Source organism: Acipenser ruthenus, chromosome 4 (genome assembly GCF_902713425.1).
Source record: "Acipenser ruthenus chromosome 4, fAciRut3.2 maternal haplotype, whole genome shotgun sequence".
Classification (NCBI taxonomy): domain Eukaryota; kingdom Metazoa; phylum Chordata; class Actinopteri; order Acipenseriformes; family Acipenseridae; genus Acipenser; species Acipenser ruthenus.
The window spans coordinates 58561229-58584107 of record NC_081192.1 but is presented as its reverse complement, the minus strand read 5'-3'; the positions used below and the strand labels follow the sequence as shown (position 1 = coordinate 58584107).

Sequence of the window (22879 nt, the reverse complement as noted above, 5' to 3'; positions counted from 1 at the left end):
GAAGCACCATAAACATTGCATCTATATTGTATTTAAAATATCTCTATGTCCCATTAAAAAAAAAAGCAAAGAAACAAAAGATCTCCAGTACAAGAATTACTAATGGGAAATAGTTGCTAGTGCTATAAGGATGTCAGAAAATAATGTTTAAAAAAAAAAAAAAAAAAAAAATTGGTTTGCATTCATTTAAGGAAAGGTCCACCCTTTATACCAGTTTTTATTTGTACAGCAGCAGTGCAAAGTGAGCTAACTTTACTGCTGTAAATATGTGATTTTCCATTTTCAAATGGGTCAAATACCATGAGCAGGGAATTAGTCTTTTGAAAGATTCACTGAACGCATTATCTGATGGCTTTCCACGGCACCCTTCCCTGGTTAATACAAGACAGTTAATCCTCGCAGTTACCCTCTCCAGGGTCCTGAAATGTGATTTAAACTGCAAAGACGTCTGAATTCAATTGTTATTTGATCAATTAATTTTGTAATGCTGACGATGAACAATGGTATTAGGTTTCTGGTAGCTTTATAATGATGCATTTATTTTACACAATCTACCACCTAAAACGACAACGTATTATATTTGAAACCGACGTCAGGTGAAAAGGATACCACTTACATTTGTTTTTTTTAAAGTTAAAGTATTCTAAAAGATCAAAATTATCAGAATACCACGGTCGTATGTCAAATATAGCAAGACCCAAACGCTCACTTTAGAGCAAAACAAACCCACAACAGTCGTCAAATACTAATGTTTACCATTCAATGTGTATTTGTAGGGCAATGCACCACCAGAAAATAACGTGTTTACGTATTATGTATAATAAATAAATATTTTCGACGAGTACATTTTCGCTGAGTAGGTATAAATAACAGTTTCCCGGTATTGCAACTCATTGAATTACATACCATGTAGTTTTCCATATACTTAACGCTGATGAGAGCTGCTGACAAACATTATCAGATCACATGCTTTCTCTCCACAGTGAGTGTTTGCACAGCCAGCTTCCCTCTGTGTCTCATCTCAGTCAGAGCTCAAAAACCAGTGGTGCCTAGCTCTCCAGCCTCCTCCCCACCCAACAATAGCTTGTATATTACCAGCGGAAATGCAAGAAGCAATGAATCACATATGCGATCTTTTTTGACTCTCCGTTTTTGTCTTCGTTAAACTGCTGTACTCTGGTGAAAACCTCGATCCGGTATAAATTCAATGGTGTCATGTTTTGGGGGTTCGCATAATGCAATTTACACGGTTGTTTGCAATGGAAACATCTGGCCTTTTAAACACAAAGCGAGTCAAATAAGAAAATACTACTAGTGCTGTGCACACAACGGACCAACATCTTTCCAATGTTGTAGCCGATTTCTCAACGGGAAATACCTTCGCCAAAGCTGTGTAATCGAGACAGAATTCAAGAAACAGCGGTTGATAGAAACTACCAGCTGTGCAAGATGATCATGTTTCACCAACAGCTCTTGAAATGTTTTCAATCCAACCGGTCTGAGCGCCTCCCATCAGTTTGAGACACGATCCTTAAATGATGACCTATTCTTTGCCAAAAGCAATGTGATCTATTGCACAGATCGTGGCATATTGCTTCTTCGTGTTTTCTACAAGCCTGCCATTGAGGAACACATAAGAAAATGGGGATTAAGTCCAGGAATGCTGGTAACGCTTCAGGGGAACAAAAGGACAAGAATGATGGGTTGTCGGGGGAGAACTTGGGGACTGATAAAGATGGAACCCTTTTGCTCATGGGTCCCGAAAAAGATGATTTTAAACGGGGTTCTCAGTGTCTGGGACTCTTGGCCAAAACGCCCCTCGGATACACGAGACCTGTAAAGCGGAATAATGTCAAGTACAGAAGAATTCAGAACTTGATTTACGACGCGCTTGAGAGACCTAGAGGATGGGCTTTACTCTATCATGCTTTTGTGTAAGTAACCTCATATTTCACTATTTCAGCCAACGTTTCTAAATGGAATAGTTTATTTATGCGTTTTTACATGTTGTGAATTGAAACGGCGTTGGTTGATTATAACATTGTTGGAGATTTGCCTTTACAAATCATTTTTGTGTTAAAAACGTCAATCGTATTTCTCATTTCACAACAGAAATTTCAAGACAAATACATCATATTGTCACATTAAGTAGGCTACAGCCAATCGGATAGAAATTACTGTGCTCTTGGTAGGCACTTCTGTAGCTGGACCAGATTCAAATGTGTAAAATAAAGCAGTTGTAAATAATTATATAAGCAGAACCAACAAGCATGAATTACTAATTACACAGAACATCAACTTTCAAAGTAAAACCATTCTCTTGTACACTATGGTTTTGCATCACCCGGCCTTAGAATTAACACATTTTGCTTTATAAAGTTGAATGAAAACTGCTGAATAATGTTACGTTAACATATTGAATTACATACCATGTAGTTTTCCATATACTTAACGAAAAACTGACATACATGGAAAAATGTGACATTTCGAAATCTAACTTAAAATACCGATTTACTATTATGGCTTCTGGTGGACTTTTGGATATCATTGTGCAGTTTCTTCGATTACACGATGTTAAATAAAATATCTAAATTACGTTTGTATAGTTTTGCATTACCATTTAAAAATAATGATATTTCTATACTTTATTTTATATATAATTTCTCGCCGAAAATCACTTGTAAAAACGGTGGTTGTCTACATAACCCTTTCCTCTGGATCCTCAGTTTTAAAAATAAAACAGAAACGAATTAAATGTGATATTATCCATATAGACTTTTCATGAGATTACCAGTCACTGGTACTATCAAGGGATTTAGTGTGATGGATTAGTCACCCAGAGCCTAATGTTGTATTATTGAACTGCAATCCATGTTTTACATTTTGAAAGTTATTGATGAAGTCTACAAGTATTCAGTAATTAGCAGCACCTTTTTTAATACGTGCTGTGTAATTCAGCTCACATGTTTATCGACAATGGTTTTGCAAGTAGAGGAATGTCTTATATTACTTTGTTGAAGAGTAGGGGGGAAATTACAGTGTGATGTGACAGGAAGTAGTTTGCAGTTCCATGTTAGAACAGTGGTTATATCTTCAATAGCAACATTTCCAGCTGTCCTACGTTTATATAACAGTTGACTAATGTATAAGAAACGTTCTTAATACGGACTATATAACCATAGTAGGATAAACAAGACACTGAGACTTGTGCAATTACCTGGGTGCCAGGGATATTCAAAGTCAGATTGTTTTGAATTGTTTTGGAGTGTGGTGCTGGGAAATTTCTGAAAAACATGAATACTAGACACCCTACTTTTAAAATTCTTGAGAATGAATTATTTTATAATAATAAATACAGCAAACTCAGTATTACACAGTTGATGTATTTGCATGCCTTACAGAAAAAGTACAATTTAAAAAAAAAAAGAATAATACAAATGAAATAAAAAACAGACTTATTGTTGGTCATCTATCGTAGTGGTTTTCAACCCCGATCCCAGGGACCCTGTGTCTGCTGGTTTTCATTCCAACTGAGCTCTCAATTACTTAACTAAACCCTTCACTGAACTAATAATAGCTTAATTGGGCTTTTTTAAATTGCTTTCAGCTTTTAAATAGTTGGAGATTTATAACGGAACTGTAAAATGTTATAAATAACTTGAAATCTGCAACTTTCTAGGAGCTGAGAACAATTAAAAAGGCCTAATTAGGCTAATTATTGGTTCAATTAAGGGTTTAGTTAAGTAATTGAGAGCAGCAGCAGAGGATATTTGTGCACCAGCAATCATGCACTCTGCAAGAGAGCATATTAACCACCTGTGATTGGGTAGCTGATGCTCATGCGTGCAATTCAGTAATCACACAAATAAAAGTTTGCTGATAGCAGCAGAGTTGTTCAATTGTTTTAACACACAGAACTTCTACGGGTCATTCTAGTACTCCAAATAGCTTACAACTTAAGCTGTTCCTACAGCCTAAGACCCAGAATGGGTGTTTGTCCTGCATACAGTACATGTTGTCCACATCTTTGTCAATTATGGTACTGTAAATTAATCAATCACCCCCAAATTGATGTATGCATTTGGATTTCTTTCCAATATCCACATACATACTAGTGGCAAACTCACAAGACTGGGAACTGTAATACACACAATGATTACAACAATAATAATTTCAACAAGCCAGCTTTCATTTTCAGGAAGGAGGAGTGGGCAGTATGGCACATGCTTCCCTCCAGCCTATACCCCTTTGTTTACATGTGGGGGACCTGTCACCTTGCCACACACAGCAAATGCTGCCCGCAACACAGACTTATCACTGCCACCTCAATAAGTAATGTGGAATCACTCACCCATTCCACTATACAAAACATATACAATGTAAAATGTGTTTTTTTTTTAACTTGAGATTGACTTCTTATAAATTTAACCTTAGAGATTACCAAATGCAGTCTTCCATGTTTACATTTGCTCACCTTAATTAGCGAACTCCAAACCTGTATTGCAATTTATCAAAGAATGTAATTAAACCTGGACAGCTGCAAAAGATACATGCAGACAAATCAATTGGGAGGTCTAGTTTCCATCACAGTCAACCTGGCCCTACTTTATCATTCCACACTTTGAAATGGTACACCATTGAATTTCTGCAAGAAGAAAGACGTGTTGAAAAGGAACATGGCATCCATAATATCCATCAGGGCAGGAAACAAGCTCTTTCTTAAAGCACCACACAATTGGCCACAATTAGTTTTCTGTTGACAGGTCAACAACTGAATGATGTTCAGGTTAGAATAGATGTGTATTTGCTGTGAGCAGAAGCTCTTATTGAACATGCAAGCATCATACCCTACTGCAGCCAATGCCACTGGCCCTCACATTACATGACTGAAGTCACATTTAAAAAAAAATACCATATAAGGAAAATCCTGTATGATTTTTGTTTTTATCAATAATGCTTAAATTAGTAGTACCTCAGGAACTGGGTGGTGCACAGCAGTAAATGACTGGTATTGAAGAGAGCCTCAGATGCAGCACCCTTCAGTTTTAAACTTCTGGTAACTGTTGGTAAACTGGTTTCAAGAGGGGATTATTACATTCATTAAATAATTATTACATGTGCTGCCAAGAAGATACATTGCAATTAATGTTTATTGTCTCTTCTCTTCCACTCACTGCTGGTAGCTTCTTTACAATTTCAAAACCAGCCTATTTATTACATTTCAACAGTACAAAAGCGGATCTTCAATTTAGATCATTTTCGGGTAAAGTGAATTCTCTGCATCCCGATGGGGTCTTATTTCGGCTTGGGGTCCAAACACACACACACGCACGCGCACACACACATACACACATGCACACCCACTCATTCACACGCATACACACACATATTCATGTCTATGCTACCAAGTGCAGACTATGATTCTCCACCAGCCAAGTGGGGACCATGACTTGCCAACATTTTCTTTAAACAAAAAATATATCGAAAATTATGTTTTAAGACGAACATTGATAATATTTGTTTCAATTTAGAACAAATATATTTAAAAAATAAACAACCAAGTGGGGACCACGTTTATGCTACAAAGTGGTGTCCTGCGCAGCCTGCAGTAGGACTGTGTCTGAGCCGCAGCCACTCCGAGTCCTGCTGTTCACAACCATTACACAGACATTTTGCAGATTCATCTTCCTCTTTCTTACAATTCAGCATTTAGTGGTTTTTAAGTTCTAATTCTTTATCTTTGCAAATAATTATGAGAATGTTTTAAAAAGGTCATTTGTGATTTTAAAAAAAATCAGTTATATGGAAAAAAAACAGTTTTAATACTGTTTCAGCTAAACTAATTATAACCATAAGATTATTTTATGTAAAATTAATTAACTCTTAATTTGTATCATACTAAATATCAATACATACATATTATATCAGATTTAATATCTAAATTATAATATTTACATAACATATCATTTTAAAATACATTCATTTATGTCACTATATACAAAAAATCTAAATGGACACACACAGCAGTGAGCGTCGATCCAGGTTGTTTTATCTAGGTGAGGAATATATTGTAATGAATATTTTTTATAACTATGATAAGGTATTATATAAACAGAATTACAGCCTAATTGTTGATGATAGTGTACACTAATTATACCAATTACTTACCATGCATTTTAAAATCATATTTGTATTATACTAACACACAAACTGTTGTTATCTGCAGTAGGTGGGCACTTCCTTGTAGAAGGATTCTGAAAAATTGTATTAAATATTCAGAAGAAAAATGAATGCTATTAGCAATGTTATTTGACTACATAATGTGCAGTGAATTTTTATGCTAGATTTTAATCACACACTTCGGTAAAGATTTTTTAAAAATGTTTTAATGCCATACATTTCATGTGTAGGAGTCAGAGTGCAATTATGTGTGTGTTTTAACACTGTCGAAGTGGGACCACAAAAAGTTAAACTCATCCAATAATAAAGCGACACATATGAAATTAGAGTAAAAATACATTTCTTGCTTGAAAATACAAGAGAGCAACTTATTTGTAGACATTCACTCGATTTTCAAGGTGTGGTATCCAAAGCATAATCAACAAGTACAGACAAACATCATCTGTAATTGACAAACCCAGGACTGGAAGACCCCAAAAGCTGTCTAACAAGGATGAGCAATACTTGAAGATAATATCCTTAAGGAATAGAAAGAAGACAAGCGTTGAATTGACAACAGAACTGGCAGACGAGCAGGTCTCCTAGCCTGCAGTTATACACTCTCGAAAGAGTCTGTGCATGCATATTTTGTAAACTAAAGAAATTGCAGATGCTGTGTGTAATGAAGACTTCATCGAGCGCCATCCTTTGAAAATACAGATGAACCCCCTTTATTTCGCATTGTTTACTGTAATCACACATCATGGGCAATACATGTCTCGCTATTTACGTGCAAAAAGAAAGAAAAGAAAAGACTCAGTGTGTTATTGGAGAGGGAGCATGACTACACTAAATTTAAATGTTAGAAAAAAGATTTGCCCTGCCGTCTTTTACGGAATAGAAGTTTTAAAAACAGTAATTATCTAGTTCATTTACCCATGATATCTGAATTAAAATACATTAAAACAATCGAGAATGTTAAAACAAAATGCTTTAATACGGACAATGGCAAAATAATGATCTTGTAACACTGCAGAGGGTTCTCATGAAGAAAAATGCTTGCATTATTACAAATTATAGGCTACGGATTACCCAGCAGTGAGGGTTTAAACTACTGTAATCTTAAGGCCATAAAACTAAACAACAATACAAATATTAATAATAATAACAACCATATTTATATTACTGACAGTGGCCTCACAAACTTGCTGTTGGAATAAATAAGTTTGTTAAGATTTAGCGTAAGTGATGGACGTTGTTGAAGAGAGGCCATTTGATAACTTTTTGAAAGGCGAGCAATATATTATTTTACACTTACTGATGTGTTATCTAAAAAAATGCAGCACAGTGATGACGTTCCTGGTTGACTCTGTAGAATCTTACCCGAATATGAGCTCAGAGTGTTTACACTAAAGTAAGTTACTGGAACACAAACTCTTACCCTCTCAGTGAGGAATACAAACTCACCTTTTGAGACGATGCTGAAGTTGGCTTCTTAATCTCCAGCTTCTTATTTAGCTAGCTTCTTATTCGGCCAGCTTCTTATTTGCATCCCGCACATGTAACACAAATTGAATAAATAACTGGGGTATTTCGGGGGTTAAATTGCTCTGGGTCACTTATTTCAAAGTTGATTCTCACAGAGGGGGAACCCTTCTACGTCCCCCATGTGTATTTATCCTAGCCCAAAACAGATTTTGTTAAGTGTGTCACTGCTGTGTGTGTTTGTGCAATGTAAGTACACTATGCAACTACTTTGTAGGTAACTGATATAAATTAGTTATAGTAATTAGGCTGCTAACTGTGTTTTCATGGTTCTATCAATATAAAACTTCACGAGGTTCATAATCTTTTATATAAATGCACTCCGCATTATAGTGGCATCGCTGGCAGCTGCAGTGCTGACAGCGGTAAGGATGGCTCCTCCAGCATTGGCAGTTCTGGCAGTGGGAATGCTGCCCATAGCAACGCTAGTAGTGGCAATGCTGGCTTCCCCAGCACAGGTGGCTCTGGCAGTGGGAATGCTGCCCATAGCAACGCTGGTAGTGGCAATGCTGACTTCCCCAGCACAGGTGGCTCTGGCAGTGGAAATACTGCCCATAGCAAAGCTGGCAGTGGCAATGATGACAGTGGTGCAGCACACTCCGGAAGTGGTGTGGCGCTGGCAGCTGTCCTTAGTGCGGAATACTCCGGCAGTGGCAGAGGCGCTGCGTACTCCGGCCGTGCAACTACTGCGGGTGGAGGTGGTCTCCTCACCTCTCCCCCTTCTCTGTAGCTGGCGGTTCATTTTTCTTGGGCTCCGGATCCAAAATTTATGTCAGCGCAACTGCTGCTGCTGGACACAACAAAGCCATGGGTGGTGGCGAACATAAGAACATAAGAAAGTTTACAAATGACAGGAGGCCATTCGGCCCATCTTGCTTGTTTGGTTGTTAGTAGCTTATTGATCCCAGAATCTCATCAAGCAGCTTCTTGAAGGATCCCAGGGTGTCAGCTTCAACAACATTACTGTCAGCTTCAACAACATTACAAATGTTGTTGAAGCTGACAGTAAACATGCATCCCTTTACTCAGCTTTCCACTTTTCTTGAAACTGTCTGTCTTCTTGGTCCTCTTTTCTCTTTGTATTCAGATTCATTTCTGCTTCGTTATCCTATTTTCCTTTTATACTATATGTCGATTTTCTTTTCTCTTCTCGATACTTATGGTACGCTTGGTACAAATTTTCTGATTTAATACCACTATCCCTGTACAGTAACTTAAGTGCACCAACAAACAGGGGTACACTAGGTTCCGCCTGGTTGCCATGTTCATAAATTAAAAGATAAGTAACTAATTGAATCTTTAAAAATGTTTGGAAAATATATACATCAACAATTGATGCTAAGAATATTAAATAGTTTATCAGAGAAAATAATTTATACCACTTACTAAATCCCTTATTAACATTAGGCTACATGAAAAAGTTGCAGAAAGAATAATTCTCTAAACAAATTACACATACAGTAACTATTATCATGAAGCACAGTGAATATATATTTTATGGATAATATATTTTCATTCATAATTTCCATATGGTTAAAAACGCAATGATTGTCATATATTTCTCCACCAGTCAGTTCATGGACATTTTTAGATTAATAATACAATGGGTTTTTTTTGTCTTTTTTTTGTCTTTTTTTTTGCAAAGTGACATTTCGGTTTTTGAGACCAGCTAAAGATGCATCCAATAGTAATACGTGTCTTTGTATTTTCAACAACTTTTTTGTGTCCTTCTCGGTGTAGTAGCCATGGGCCTTATCATATGGTATTCTGTAATCTTCAGGGGGGCCGGATTCAAATGTTGTTGGGGCTGCATTCGGCCCGCGGGCCATGATTTTGAGACCCCTGAAATAAATATTTGTTCTCACAGTATATTCTTTTATTTGTCAAATAATCCTTATACAACGGCATGAAAAGGGAGATCAAAGATCGCCATGATTTCTACATCATGTACAACACTGGATAGATGTGCCTATTCTTCCATTCATTATGTCAATCACGCCTATTTTTCCATTCATTATGCATTCCCCTCCCCCAGTGTGAATCAACTCATCAAATTAAATTGCTTTAGCTACTGTACACGTGGGCTGCAAAAAACAATGCAAAATATTTTGAAAACTATACCACACAATTATTCAGTCGCTACAATCTATATTAAAAAGAGTTATAATTTTCATATTTTGTTAATTATCAAAATGCCCATGGAACAAAATCAGTAAGAAATGTCTTATAAACTATACCACACTATTAGTAAAGTATGAAAACTCATATAATGATAATTCTTTTTAATATGTATATTATCGAGAGGGAGTAATCGTGTGATATAGTTTTAAATAAGAGTCACATTGTTTCAGTGCCCCTTTGGGCAGTTTTATCTTGCTCTTTTACCTTTCTGTGTGCTTTGCTCTGACAAAATGCAGGGTTGTCTTTAAAGCTTAGGGTTAGATGCACTAAAGTGTTGCGCCAGTAACAATGGTTGCTAACCAGTTGCAAATGAGTCGGAGGTCGAGGGTGAAATGTACCAAACAAGCGCAATGTTATTTGCGCCTTTTTTTTAAACAGTCACAATTATTGCTGGCATTTCCCAGTACGCTTTTTCTTGTGCATTGCCAGTTGTGCTCAATGCATTTTTGAGGCAAACACCCAAGTACCTAATTTCAACGAAAGGCAAGGTGTACAAGCCTTGAAAACACATTTCTATGACATTTCTGGTTGCTCCAACGTGTTGTGAGTAATAGACTGCACACATATGCCACTAAACCCTCCAGCTCATTCTGAGCATCTGTATAGGACCATGATCTATTTTGTGTCAATTGTCTAGGCTACTAAGTAGGCCAAGTTAACAATAATAATAATAATAATAATAATAATAATAATAATAATAATAATAATAATAATAATAATAATAAAATCATTTAGTTTCAATTTAACATCATCTTTTATTCGCATTGTACACCAATGTGTACAATGCAGCAGCATGATTTATTTTGTGTTACCAGTAGGCTAAAGTAAAATGAAAGTGTGCTACAGGTATTCATTTGATTTTACTACTGTACTGTGTACTGTATAGGCCTACTGTACAGATTTATATTTTTACATAATGTAATGTATAGCCTATCCATTTTTACATTTAAAATGCATTGAGCACTATAAATGTATGTGTGTGATTGTATTGTTTTTCAACCCGACATCCTCTTATGTTGGAGAAACGTGTCCAATTTAGCGAGGGGCTACTGTATGATTATGAAAAACTTTTTGGGGGTGAAGGTGGGGGCCCCAATATAGAATCTGTTACCTTTGACTTGTGACTTATAACGCACCCGGGGCATGTGGATATTAGAGTATATCCCACACCCTGAAGTGTTTTATTGCTTACTTATGTACCGCTGTAAGATTATAAGGTTTATTACGTACCGGTCGCATGGGCATCTTAACTGACTTCACCACAGCACACAAACTGAAAATGACGACCAGGTTTCAAAATGAGACTTGTTAATTGAAAATCAGACAAATGCTGCCGCAAGAAAAAAGATTTTGAGCAATATGAATGTACTAAAAGCGTAACTGAAAGAAAATGGAGAAAACAGGAAAATCGATCAAATACAGCAACTTGACAACATTACGGTATCGTGAGAAGCAAAGACAGGCATTTAACACGACATAAATATGGAAGTTGAATTTATGACTTCACAAAAAGAAAAGCAAGTTTAGTGGCAAAACAAAAGCATTACAAAAAACAAGGGAAGGGAAATGGCCATGAGTACTACTCTTTCAAGCTATTGTAAACGGCAACAACTAATTATAACAAATAAAGTACACCAAAGCGTGCAATAAAAAGTCTGCAATTGTATCTCGGGCTTCTAGTGACATGGAAACTCCATCTTCCGTCTCGTCATTTATCTTTCCACAAGAGTTTATTCCTTATATTATTATTATTGTTGTTATTGATTGAGGCAGTTTACAAGCAAAAACTGAAAAGTGTGACAACAGATCTCTCACACTTTTATGGTCATGACAGTTCTGCTTCCACGTTTACATGAGAGTTTATTTTAGAGAGAGAATTTAGTCGTTCAAATGCAAACGACCTCATTAATAATAAAATAATGGGAGGGTTTATTTAAATATCACCAAACGCGCTGAAGAGATGCTGCGCAATAAAGAATATCGTTCAAATAATGCATAGGGGTTTACATGAGGCTTTACGCGCTAGGCAGAGATGAAGAGAAGGTTACCCCCCATCTGTCTAGAATGCAAAAGGCTTGCAGTTAAAACGGTTCATGCCAAGAAGAAGAAAATAATAATAGTTATTGCTATTATTGTTGAGAATTAGTTGTTCTAGAAATGGTAGAAGTAGCATGTGAATAAAAACCGACAACACTCACCAATTCCCATTACTGCTTTTCTTATGCTTCTTAGGCAACTTTCACACACCCGTATATATTAGTCTTAGCCAAGTGCGTAACTGTTAATGTGCTAAACAAAAGGATTATGCGTTCAATAATCACAAATATGCGTTAATGTGGAACAAATATATTAAAAACAACTCATGATGTGTTGGTTTCAAACACAGGTACTTTGTTGAAATATTAAAATTAATTATGCAGAAAATGTGGAAACTTACACAAACGCTGTTAATATAATAAATACATAATTCGTGTGTATTTGCTAATTAGTTATAAGGGTATATAAAATCATAGGCCTACTTACAACATAATTGCGACAAAAATGGATGGATGGAAAATGGAACCAGCATGAAAGATTTATGAGCTAGTTTTTCCTCTCGTTTAAGTCTGTATTTCAAATAAGTTTATGTGTAGCTTTTATTGTTGTTGTGGACTATTTAGCTGTCAGTGTAGTTGCTGTTCTGTCTCGAAGGCAGTGGGCTGTGTTTATTCATTTTTAAAAAGGGAAACGGTGATGCAATTTGATTGCAATTTTCTGACAGTGTAGGTGCTGTGAAAGAAAAGAAATGCAGCACTCTGATTGGCTGAACACTTTCCAGCATGGTGATGCAGAGTCTTTATTGGCATGAGAAGGGGTGTTGGTGTGGCTCAGTTGTGCTACCATGTGTGACAGGATGAATGGTGCAGTGCAAAAGATGTGGAATGTCCAGACTGTTATCTCCCAAAGAATAATCCTTTTTAATAAGTAACAAAAATATCACAAAATAATCAAAATGAAAAATAATAATATACCCCGCTATCAGCGATGATATTGGGTCCCGACACAAAAAAGTAAACAAAAGACACTCCTTAAACCACAATCCTCCGTGCACGAAACTGTGCTTGATGGATCGTGGTGTGTGCGCTGTGCTGTGTGTGCTGTGTTGTGCTTTGTGGTGAGGGCGTGCTCTGGGGTACGTGCTGGCTCTGCGGCTACAGCCTCCCGTCCTCCTGCTCCTCTAATGACAAACACAAACAAACACATAATACAAAATAGAAAACACAAACACCAGTTCCGGCCGGTCGCTTTAGTTTCTCAGCGCAAGGGGAGGTTTTGACATAGCTGCTTACCCTTTGTACTCAGCAAACTCCTCCCTGCAGTCAGTGCGTCGCCATGGTTTCTCCAATAGAGGGCTGCCCCGCAGCTGCCCGCAATGGAATCGTCCTGTGTACTTGCAGCTACGCGCCCCTCCTAATATGGTCACCTTCCGGTCAGTAAAATAACCAAATAGTAGTTTTATAAATCGAGTGTTAAATACAGCCCAGTAGTTTTTTTTAATGGCCGGAAATTACTGCCATCTTTTATGCATATGATCCAGTGTCTTTAATGAGGTAAATTTACATTTTGTATTCTTTGTAAATTAATTATGGTTTTTGGTTACATATCACAAGAGCAATCCTGCTTGGGAATTTCTTTTTTTTTTTTTTAAACACTCCAACTCCACAAGATAGTTGTATGTTGGGGGAAACAGTGCTGTGCTGTGCTGTTTGAGGTGCTGTCTAAGTGGTGAACTGCTACTTTGTTAAGTATTATTTGACTGGCAAAACTTTGTAAACTAAAACTAAATCTCATTAATCTCCAGGAATTGCCCTGGACCTCATTATTGCTTAATTAGAAAACTCAGAACTTCCATCTACTAATAATTATATTTATGTATTTATGTATTTATGTATTTATTTATTAGCAGATGCCCTTATCCAGAGTGACTTTAAAATTGTTACAAAATATCGCAGGACAAAGTATCACATGATAAAATATCACATTATAGAACATCACATTGAGCGGCAGGTGAGCGGTGAGCATAGGGGGGGTAATCTGCCAGTGGTGGAGGAGTGGAGGGGGCGAGAGGGGCTGTAGGGAGAAATGATAGTTTGGAGATAGGAGGGAGCAGAAAGGTTGAGACAGCAATAGGTGAGTACAAGAGTTTTGAATTGGATGCAAGCAGTGATAGGGAGCCAGTGGACGGAGCAGTGTAGCATGGGAGAAATGAGGAAGGGAAAAGATAAGGCGGGCAGCAGAGTTTTGGATGAGCTGGAGTGAATGGATAGCAGAGGCAGAGAGGCTGTCCAGGAGGGAGTTTCAGTAATCAATTCTGCATATGTTACTGAAGAAGAAGCGACAGGAGTGTGCCAGACTAGAGGTGCTGAGAGTAGGAGAGGGAGGGGTCGAGGGTGACACCGAGAGTCTTAGTGGATGAGGGTGGTGGATTCAAGAGGAATGGAGATACAGATCTGCGGTGGGGGAGGAAGAGGGGGAAGAAAAGGAGGTCTGATTTGGAGAGGTTGAGTAAGATGATGCGAGTGCATCCAGGAAGAGATGGCTGAAAGGCAGGTAGAAATATGGGAGAGAATGTCAGAGTCAGAGGGGGGAAAGGAGTGGAAGATCTGGGCATCATCAGCATACAAATGATACGAGAAGCCATGGGAGAAGATGAGGGGACCAATTGAGTGGATGTGGAGAGAAAACAGGAGGGGTCCCAGGACTGAGCCTTGGGGGACACCTGTCGAAAGAGAGCCAGGACACCCAGTACATGCTATCGGAGAGGTAGGAGGAGAACCAGGCAAGAGCAGTGCTGGAGAGTCCCAGGTCAGTGATGGAGAACAGGAGAATAGGATGGTCGACTGTGTTAAGGTTAGAGGAGTTAGATTTGTAGTGGCAGGAAGAAGCCAGAGGACAGGAACGAGAGGAGAGGATTACCAGGATATTAAAGTTAGTCATGGTAGGGAGCAGTAGAGGAAATGAAGTAGAAAAGGCTACGGTGCCGAGAGGTGAAAACAGACAGGTACAGGCGGAGCTAGAGCATTAACTAATAAAAAGAAAATAAATAAATGTATGCTAACCTGGTCTGGAGTTGGAGCCTTCACGTTCGCTGCTTAGATAGAACATTTTGCAGTCAGTCCACGTTGGCCTGTCCTCATGTGGACCAACATAGTTTAGACTACCGGCCCTTTGGTGAGCTGGTGCTGAGTGCTGGCGCACTAGGTTAGCGTCCCTGCCCCAGACAATGGCATTCAAATAACACTCAGTCGAGTCAGGCCGGCCCAGCTGCAACTTGGCAAATTCTTAAATCAACACAACTCACTTTCCTGAGGTATACATCCAAAGCTCTGGAGAAAACATTACAAACTAAAACACACACACATTTTAAATGCTGCCAGCTCCCCTCAGTAAGATCTCATGGGCTTTTGATAAAGCAAATTATGAAAATTTAAGTAGAACTATTAAATAGTCTTTTATGTTGGCAATTCCATTTGGGCCGTGTTAAAATGTATCAAATCTTATAATTCTGTCTAAAAAATTAGAAATATGGTAACAGGTGAAAAATGTAATAGTGGTAGCTCAAACTTCCTACACTATCAACATGGCTAATAACCAGGAGGTCCCCGGTTCAAATCCCACCTCAGCCACTGACTCGTTGTGTGACCCTGAGCAAGTCACTTAACCTCCTTGTGCTCCGTCTTTCGGGTGAGACATAATTGTAAGTGACTCTTTAGCTGATGCATGGTTCACACACCCTTGTCTCTGTAAGTCGCCTTGGATAAAGGCGTCTGCTAAATAAACAAATAATAATAATAATAAAGTGTAACAGAGGAGAGGCACAGAAAGGAACCCTGACCCTGATCTATTCATCTGAGGAGTTCAAACCTTCAAACGTAAGTCCTATACGTGCAAAGCAAGTTTAGTTCACAGTACTGTAAGGATTGCGGAAGAACGTATTTTAATTTGTTATTAATGACACTTGACAATAGCAAGTAAAGTCAAACAAACTTATTTATTAGTAAATGTTAAGTGATGTCTTGATGTAGGCTTTTACACCTGTTGGCATACACCTTATTGTGAAGATGCTATCCTGCACTAGTTCCACTTACTGTCCAATTAAAAGATAATGAGAATGCATCATAAATAAAATTAACTTTATAGAGCCGTTTACTAATTATATGTACAGTCAATATAATCACAAGTGTAATTGTAATGTATTTTAGGTTTTTTTTTTTTTTTTTTTTTTTTTGCCTTTACCTGTGATGCTTGCAATGTTTATGAAGTTTGGTTTCTCCATTATTAATATTTAACATTTGTGTTCTACATATGTTTCCACCTGCCATTGAGTATGAAATACTATAGTGTAGAAGCAGCTACATATAGGTGTCCACGTTATTATTATTATTATTATTATTATTATTATTATTATTATTATTATTATTATCATTCTTAAGAGCATGTATTTTAAATAGTAAAAATACTCTTCAATTACTGATTGTGGCAGAACGTAGGCATTGATGTGGACACATCACATAAGGCTTCTCTGCTGTGAGCTAAATCAGGCAGTCATTGCAGTCAGTGCCTGGCAGTGTGAATATGCAAAAAGTACATTATTCCTCAATTTATCTGATGAACGAGTCAGGTGAAATCGATAACTCGACGTGGTATGTGAGTTTCAGGGTTTAGGATTTAAATTCATTTGAAAATAAATTGATCGGCACATGTATCACGACCTCGGTATATCTCATCTGAGAGACAGCACTGCACTGTCCTTGCTGGGCAATCACCTGAATGATTTATCTTGTAAACTCATCACGTTTCTAAAATTAATTAAAAATGATAGTGTCTCATGGCTGTATTATGACATGAATGGTACTGAATATTGCACGATGTGTAGCTTAGCAATGTGTGTTGTTCATGCATTTATATTTTAGCCTGCTTTTGTAAACTGCCCCAAATAATGGGATGTGCTCAAACAAATGACAAAAAAGGAATGCCCATAGAAAACAATGGACAAAAATGACAGCATCTTTAAAACCAATAAACTGATCCTAAAACTCCTTCTCCCTAATAAATAACCTAAAAGTGTAATGACATGAAATAACAGCCTTGGAATACACTAAAACCAGTGAAAAATAAGGAATGACAGTTTGTATCTTTTAAACCCATGTACTAATCTTAACCTTTTACCCCTATAATAGTATCGCACAAACTAAAAATGGAATGACAGTTTGGGAATACCAAAAATTCAGAAAAAAACTGTGTAAAGTAAGACATATATGTTGTGACAGAGTAGGGGGAGGATGTGTGCAGAGCAGAGGCTGTGCACATGTGTACACGTGTGTGTGGGTGTCTGGTGATGGAAATTGTGTTTAATTGTTTAATTGAGTGATTGGGGTATGGTTGGAAGGGTGTGGAATGTGGCCAGGTGGTAATTGAATGATTAACTGTCAATTACCCCCGGTCACACCCTATAAAACAGACAAAGTAATGACTGTGAATGTTTGGTGTGGTTTGTGTGTAGGTGACTGTTTGTAAGGAGAGGGAGAGGGAGAGGGAGAGGGAGAGGGAGAGGGAGAGGAAGAGGGAGAGGGAGAGGAGAACTCTGCGTAAAGCATGTGTGTGACAGACAGTGAATGCATCCTAGTCAACAATCTCCCTACCAACCTGTGAGGGCGCTGTATAACAGGAACAGAGTGCCCCGGACTGGATGGTTTGGCAGTTCATTCCAGGGTCAGTCGGAAGCTGGCCATCCAGGAAGGGGGCGGAGTCACAATACCAGAAGTCATCGCCCTAGTACGGTAAGCGATGTGTCAGTCATGGATTGGAGGAGATGTGATTGAACAAGCTATCGGAGGGGACGTAAGAGTATTTTAGGGGATGTGACGATGCAATCTGTTTCTTTCTTTTGGTTATGGAAAGACCTGTAAAGGACAGACGAAACTGAAAGTTATTAACTGTTTATTTGTAATTATTAGACGGTTAAGCAAACCAGGAGCTGTTGCTGTTAAGTCAGCTTCCAACCCGGATTACAAACACTGCACCAGTCACATGTAACTGTGTATTCACCACCAGCACAGGAGCACCGCGAAAGGATGAGGAGCCGTGCCTGTACATTGCCTTTGTGTATTATTATTTCGGGACTGAAACCCTGTATTGTTTGGCTGTGCAATTACACATTGCTGTGTAGTTGCCAGCATTATTATTTAATGGTGCCAAACCGTGACAATACATTAAAGAAACTGGACCGTGAACACTGTTTGTTGTCGTTGTTTGAGCACTGCATCACCTCTACACCTGCGCACTGCAAGCCACTGCCACAATGTCTTAGGAAAGTGATTCAAGAAAAAACAAAGGTATTGTGGTAAACTGACCCTGTGGCACTGTGCTATTGACAAAGAGTTTGGATTTGCGATTTGGTCACAGTTATTTAGTTTTCACAGGGGAATAAGCTTAGCCCTGTTGCTAGAGAGAGGGACAAAATGTGTTTAATTACATCCCCAGAAAGGGATTAGGAGTTTGTTTTATTTATCTGGCTTTGTTTTTAAATAAACACATGCTACAGCACTTTTATTAATTTCAGTTTGGTTTGATTATTACAAGCAACACTTCTTCACAATGTTTAAAAATGATTAGCTAATCTTAAAACCCTTTACCCCTGAAAAAGTAGGAACATTATATAGTCTAATACATAACCTGGGATAGACAGATGGAAAGAAATTCAACAAGATACATTTGGAGTAAACGTGGCTCCTCCCATTTCATTGTAACTGGATATAAAACTAATAGAAAAAGGGATGTGCCAAAATAATTGAAATATTTCTAGTTTAATAATAGGAAACCCCATAACGCTATATACATCTTCTGATTGTAACTCTTATTAAATTACATTATTGGTAAAAATAAAAAAAATAAAAATTAGGGATTATTTTTTAATGCTGTTATTAATTTACAAAATGTCCATAAATGTAGACTAACCATCTCAGGCTCAAGATGGACATTTTGTAAACTAATATCTGTTAATTTCTTATGATAAACTGTTAGTTTAGTTCATTTAGTTTAGCACTTTTCTGATGATGTACGTAATTGTATCTGTTATTAATAATGCATACCTTTGAATATTTTAAGGATAATTGTCCACCTACCACCTAAACATTTTTGATAAAATATTACATTGAAAATTATAGGTTTAGAAGAAAAAATGTATGATATAATAGGGAAATGTAGTATGTATAGGTAAGTGTGGAACATATGCAGTGATTATTTGTTAAAAATGCATTATAAATCATAATAGTATTTTCTTACATTTGAAGTATTCATTGAATTTGAATAAGTCATATGGGAATGACCCAAGTAATTTTTTTAAATTAATGTCTGCATAATAGCCTTGATTCAGAACACAGTATTAAGGTGGTACAGTTAAAAATTATATGTTAATCTATTTTAATTTTAACTAATTTATAAGGCTGTTTACTTTTGAAATTGGAAAAACTGGAAAAAGTCCACCTGTCATTTTGTTTTTTTAGAAACAATTAGTTTCCATTCAGTGTGGGGGGGGGGAAAAAAATGGAAGAATATTTTATGTTAGCCCATTGTTCAGAGAGTAGGTCTTTGGTACTCCCCAAGTAGAAAAATCCAGGATATAGCATTATATACAGGTAGTATACTTGAAATATCTATTTTTTTCTGCACATCAACTGGGTTTAGCATTAAACTTTTTCTCAAAATGTTTTCTTTGCCAGATGCTAATTAAAAAAAAAAATAAAGGTGCATTTGCAAGATAAATTGTGATATTTTGTTAAGCCATCTATGTTAGATTTTGTTTGAAAATAAACATAACGATCGGCACTGAAAATGCACAACAAAAATTTAAAACAAGACATCCTGTTGTTTCCCACAACACACACAATGAAAAACAATCTAAAATGATTTGTCTGTGAAGTAATCTTATTTACATACGTGTTATATTTGTGTATGTGTTACAATTCAGTTAGCCATTTTCAAAACACATAAATATAGATAACACAGATTTCTGCTCCAGATTACACTAGAGATCCACATTTAGATCCTGAAAACGTGTATTTACTTTATATTTTCGATTGTATCATAAAACGTTTATTCTTAAGAGGAAGACTACAATATGAACAGGAAACAATACAATGTATGTGATAAGCTTGGTAGAATATAAAGGTAAGGACTGCTTAATTCATGCATAAACTAAAGCATTAAGGGCCTCATTTACAAAAGGGCGCTAAACTTTATGTTGCGCAGAAATTGCAATTAGTGTGCACGTTCATGATTTCCGGATTTACTATTGTAATTTTATTCATTATGGCATATTATGGCACGCACTAAATGTATTGCTTCACACTACGGTTATCAGAATGAATATGTGATTTTTATTGTAATGCATGCTGATGCATTTAAATAAGCATCCAGCTCAGAATAATGAGACGTTTATTTTATTGTGCGCATTAAAGTGATAATTTATTAGTGCATATTGAAACCAGGCTTTAACCACTGATAGGAATGATATTTAAACCTCTTTTTCTGGCCTGAAAACTAGTGATGTGCAGTTCGATTCTTTTTACAACTCGATTCATCCAGTTTAGTGAATCAATTCAACAGATTTGTTTGTTTGATTCACTGATTCACTAACGTTAAATAAATACATCTTACTGAATTTCTTGGTTATGAAAATTTGTTTGAACGGAAAAATCTGGCAGCAAGGGCCATTTAAATTAAGACTGTTCACTTGGTGAGCCAGACCATCGTAATATACGTGAAAATGTCTATATAAATTGTATGTAGGCCAATATACGCAGATATACTACTTTACACAAAACACATTACCCCCACTGCACGATTCCTAGTCAATAAGTATGCAGGCACAGTTTCAATCAATTAATCAACATATGACTTAATGTGTTCAGAAATAGGCAGATATAACTAGAAGTAGCTTTCCTAGAGCACAGACAAAAAAATTTCAATATCACAAATGTAATATAAATGGAGGAAATAGAAGAGTATTTTATTTCAATGGAAAGTATATAATGCTAAGTCTCAATATTTAATAATAAGGTTTTTAACAGCACTGAAAAAAATGATACTGACAAGCTGTGAAAATGTGAAATAGTAAACAGTACCACTTTGAAATGTACATTTTTATGACTTCTGTCCGGACACGTGACACTTATTTTCTCACTTATTACGTGTTCTTATTCTGCAACTTTTCCACATAATGCCTGTTGATGCAGAATCCAGTGTAAGAAAAAGGGTTGTAATCCCAGTTAGTTTCTTCCAAGGTATTTCTGCACTTTCCATGGCTTCTTGAAGTTAAAAAAAATCCACAGCACTTTCATTTTATCTGCTCATTTTCAGGAAAACCTTCCGCTGACACAGCTTCTTTCATTTCCTGTAAACTCAGAATACATTGCTTTGTGCAGTGTGTCATAGTGACGTTGTATGTTATAATCTTTCGTAACTGCAACCGTTGCACTTGAAATCAGACTGTAAATATTGCCTTGCCGTCAAAATTCTTCATTGAACAAATAATCATCTGGCTAACTATTTTGGAATCTTCTGTATTCCTCCTCCACCTTTCGCTTCTCTGCAACTACTTTTTGGCTACTAATTTTAAATTTTACACAAAGTAAAATAAATAGTTTAAACAAGCCTTCACTTTGCTATCAAATCAAAATGATGTGTGCTGTGCTGTTACACATGTGCATGAGGAAACGGATCCTGTGTGCTATTTGATTGGCTATTTTACTACCTCTGTGAGCTGTGATTGGCTTAATGGGAATGTCACTCATTGCAGACGGCACATGTTGAATACATGTGTATATTAAAAGAGGCGGGTTGTTTTAAAGAAGAATTCCAAAACGATACAGTACATCAATGCAATTTTAGAAACTAATGGGCGGGCCGCCAACAATGGCCACGCAGGCCGTATGTTTGACACCCCTGCTTTAGAGTATGAACTATTTATTTTAAACGACGTCTTTCAGCTTTAACTGCAACCTATTTAATAAACTGCAGTTTACAAAAAAAAGCCCTGCTAAAGCTCACAGGTAATGATATTAAATTTCCCAAACAGAGGACAGGTTTATAGGACGTGTGCTATTGATTGTACTCACAGAGCACTGCCACCCCGATCCATGGAGCCTGCTCTGCAGGGTGACAGTGCCAACAAGGAAGAGAACTGAGGCTACATCTCATCAATCAATATTTCTCGAGTTAGCGAACAAAAAGAAAAATATGCCATTGCACAACATGACTTATTGTATATGCATTAAAGGAGATTGTGACAGAGTGGTTGCCGTGCGCAGGTGTGGTGACGTCACAGACCAGGAACACAAAACCAAAACAACGAATGGCGGGGCAAAACTGAAGCACAACGGCGCTCAGCATTTTATTAAATAATAATAAAAACAAAAGATTTAAACACAAAACACTACAAAACAAAAGGTGTGTTGGTCAAACAAACAGAAACACTAAACAAGTAGTACGCTGGTTGCAAAACCAGCATACGTAGCAATTGTTTATTTATTTTCTCCTACAGACTTACGTCTCTCCTCTGACACTCTCCTCCTGCAGCCAATCTGCAGGTCTTTTATATTCTGGCAGAGAGGTTAACTAGCTAGTAATTATCTTATTACCCCTCGGCCATAGTCTGCACGAGTTTAATAAGGATGCGTGACTGTCAGCTAGTTAAATAATCAGTAGCTGATCAGTCACGCATCCCCACGAGTTTTTAAAATCAAATAATGACGGTGGCTTTCGTCCGCGTCGCAAACAATAATAATAGAAATAATAATAATACAGTGCGCATATATATATATAGGGGCGAGACACTCCGCCACAGAGATATTATCGTGCACATTAAATTATCACTCGCAATACAAGTACTGTGCACGTATTTTAATGCTTTCTCTGTTTGTAAATGGGGCAGTAAATTTAGATTTATCGCGCA

At 37.1% G+C, this 22879-nt stretch overlaps 1 protein-coding gene across 1 annotated transcript in view; it reads left to right on the top strand.

The window, feature by feature from the left end:
* Positions 1–1039: 1039 nt before the first annotated feature.
* LOC117400040 (potassium voltage-gated channel subfamily KQT member 3) overlaps positions 1040–22879 on the top strand; it is a 197444-nt gene continuing 175604 nt past the window's right edge. Inside the window, exon 1 of the mRNA XM_033999488.3 lies at positions 1040–1934. Within this exon, the coding sequence (XP_033855379.3) occupies positions 1642–1934 (293 nt within the window). The 5' untranslated portion in view covers positions 1040–1641. The remainder of the gene's footprint in view (positions 1935–22879) is intronic.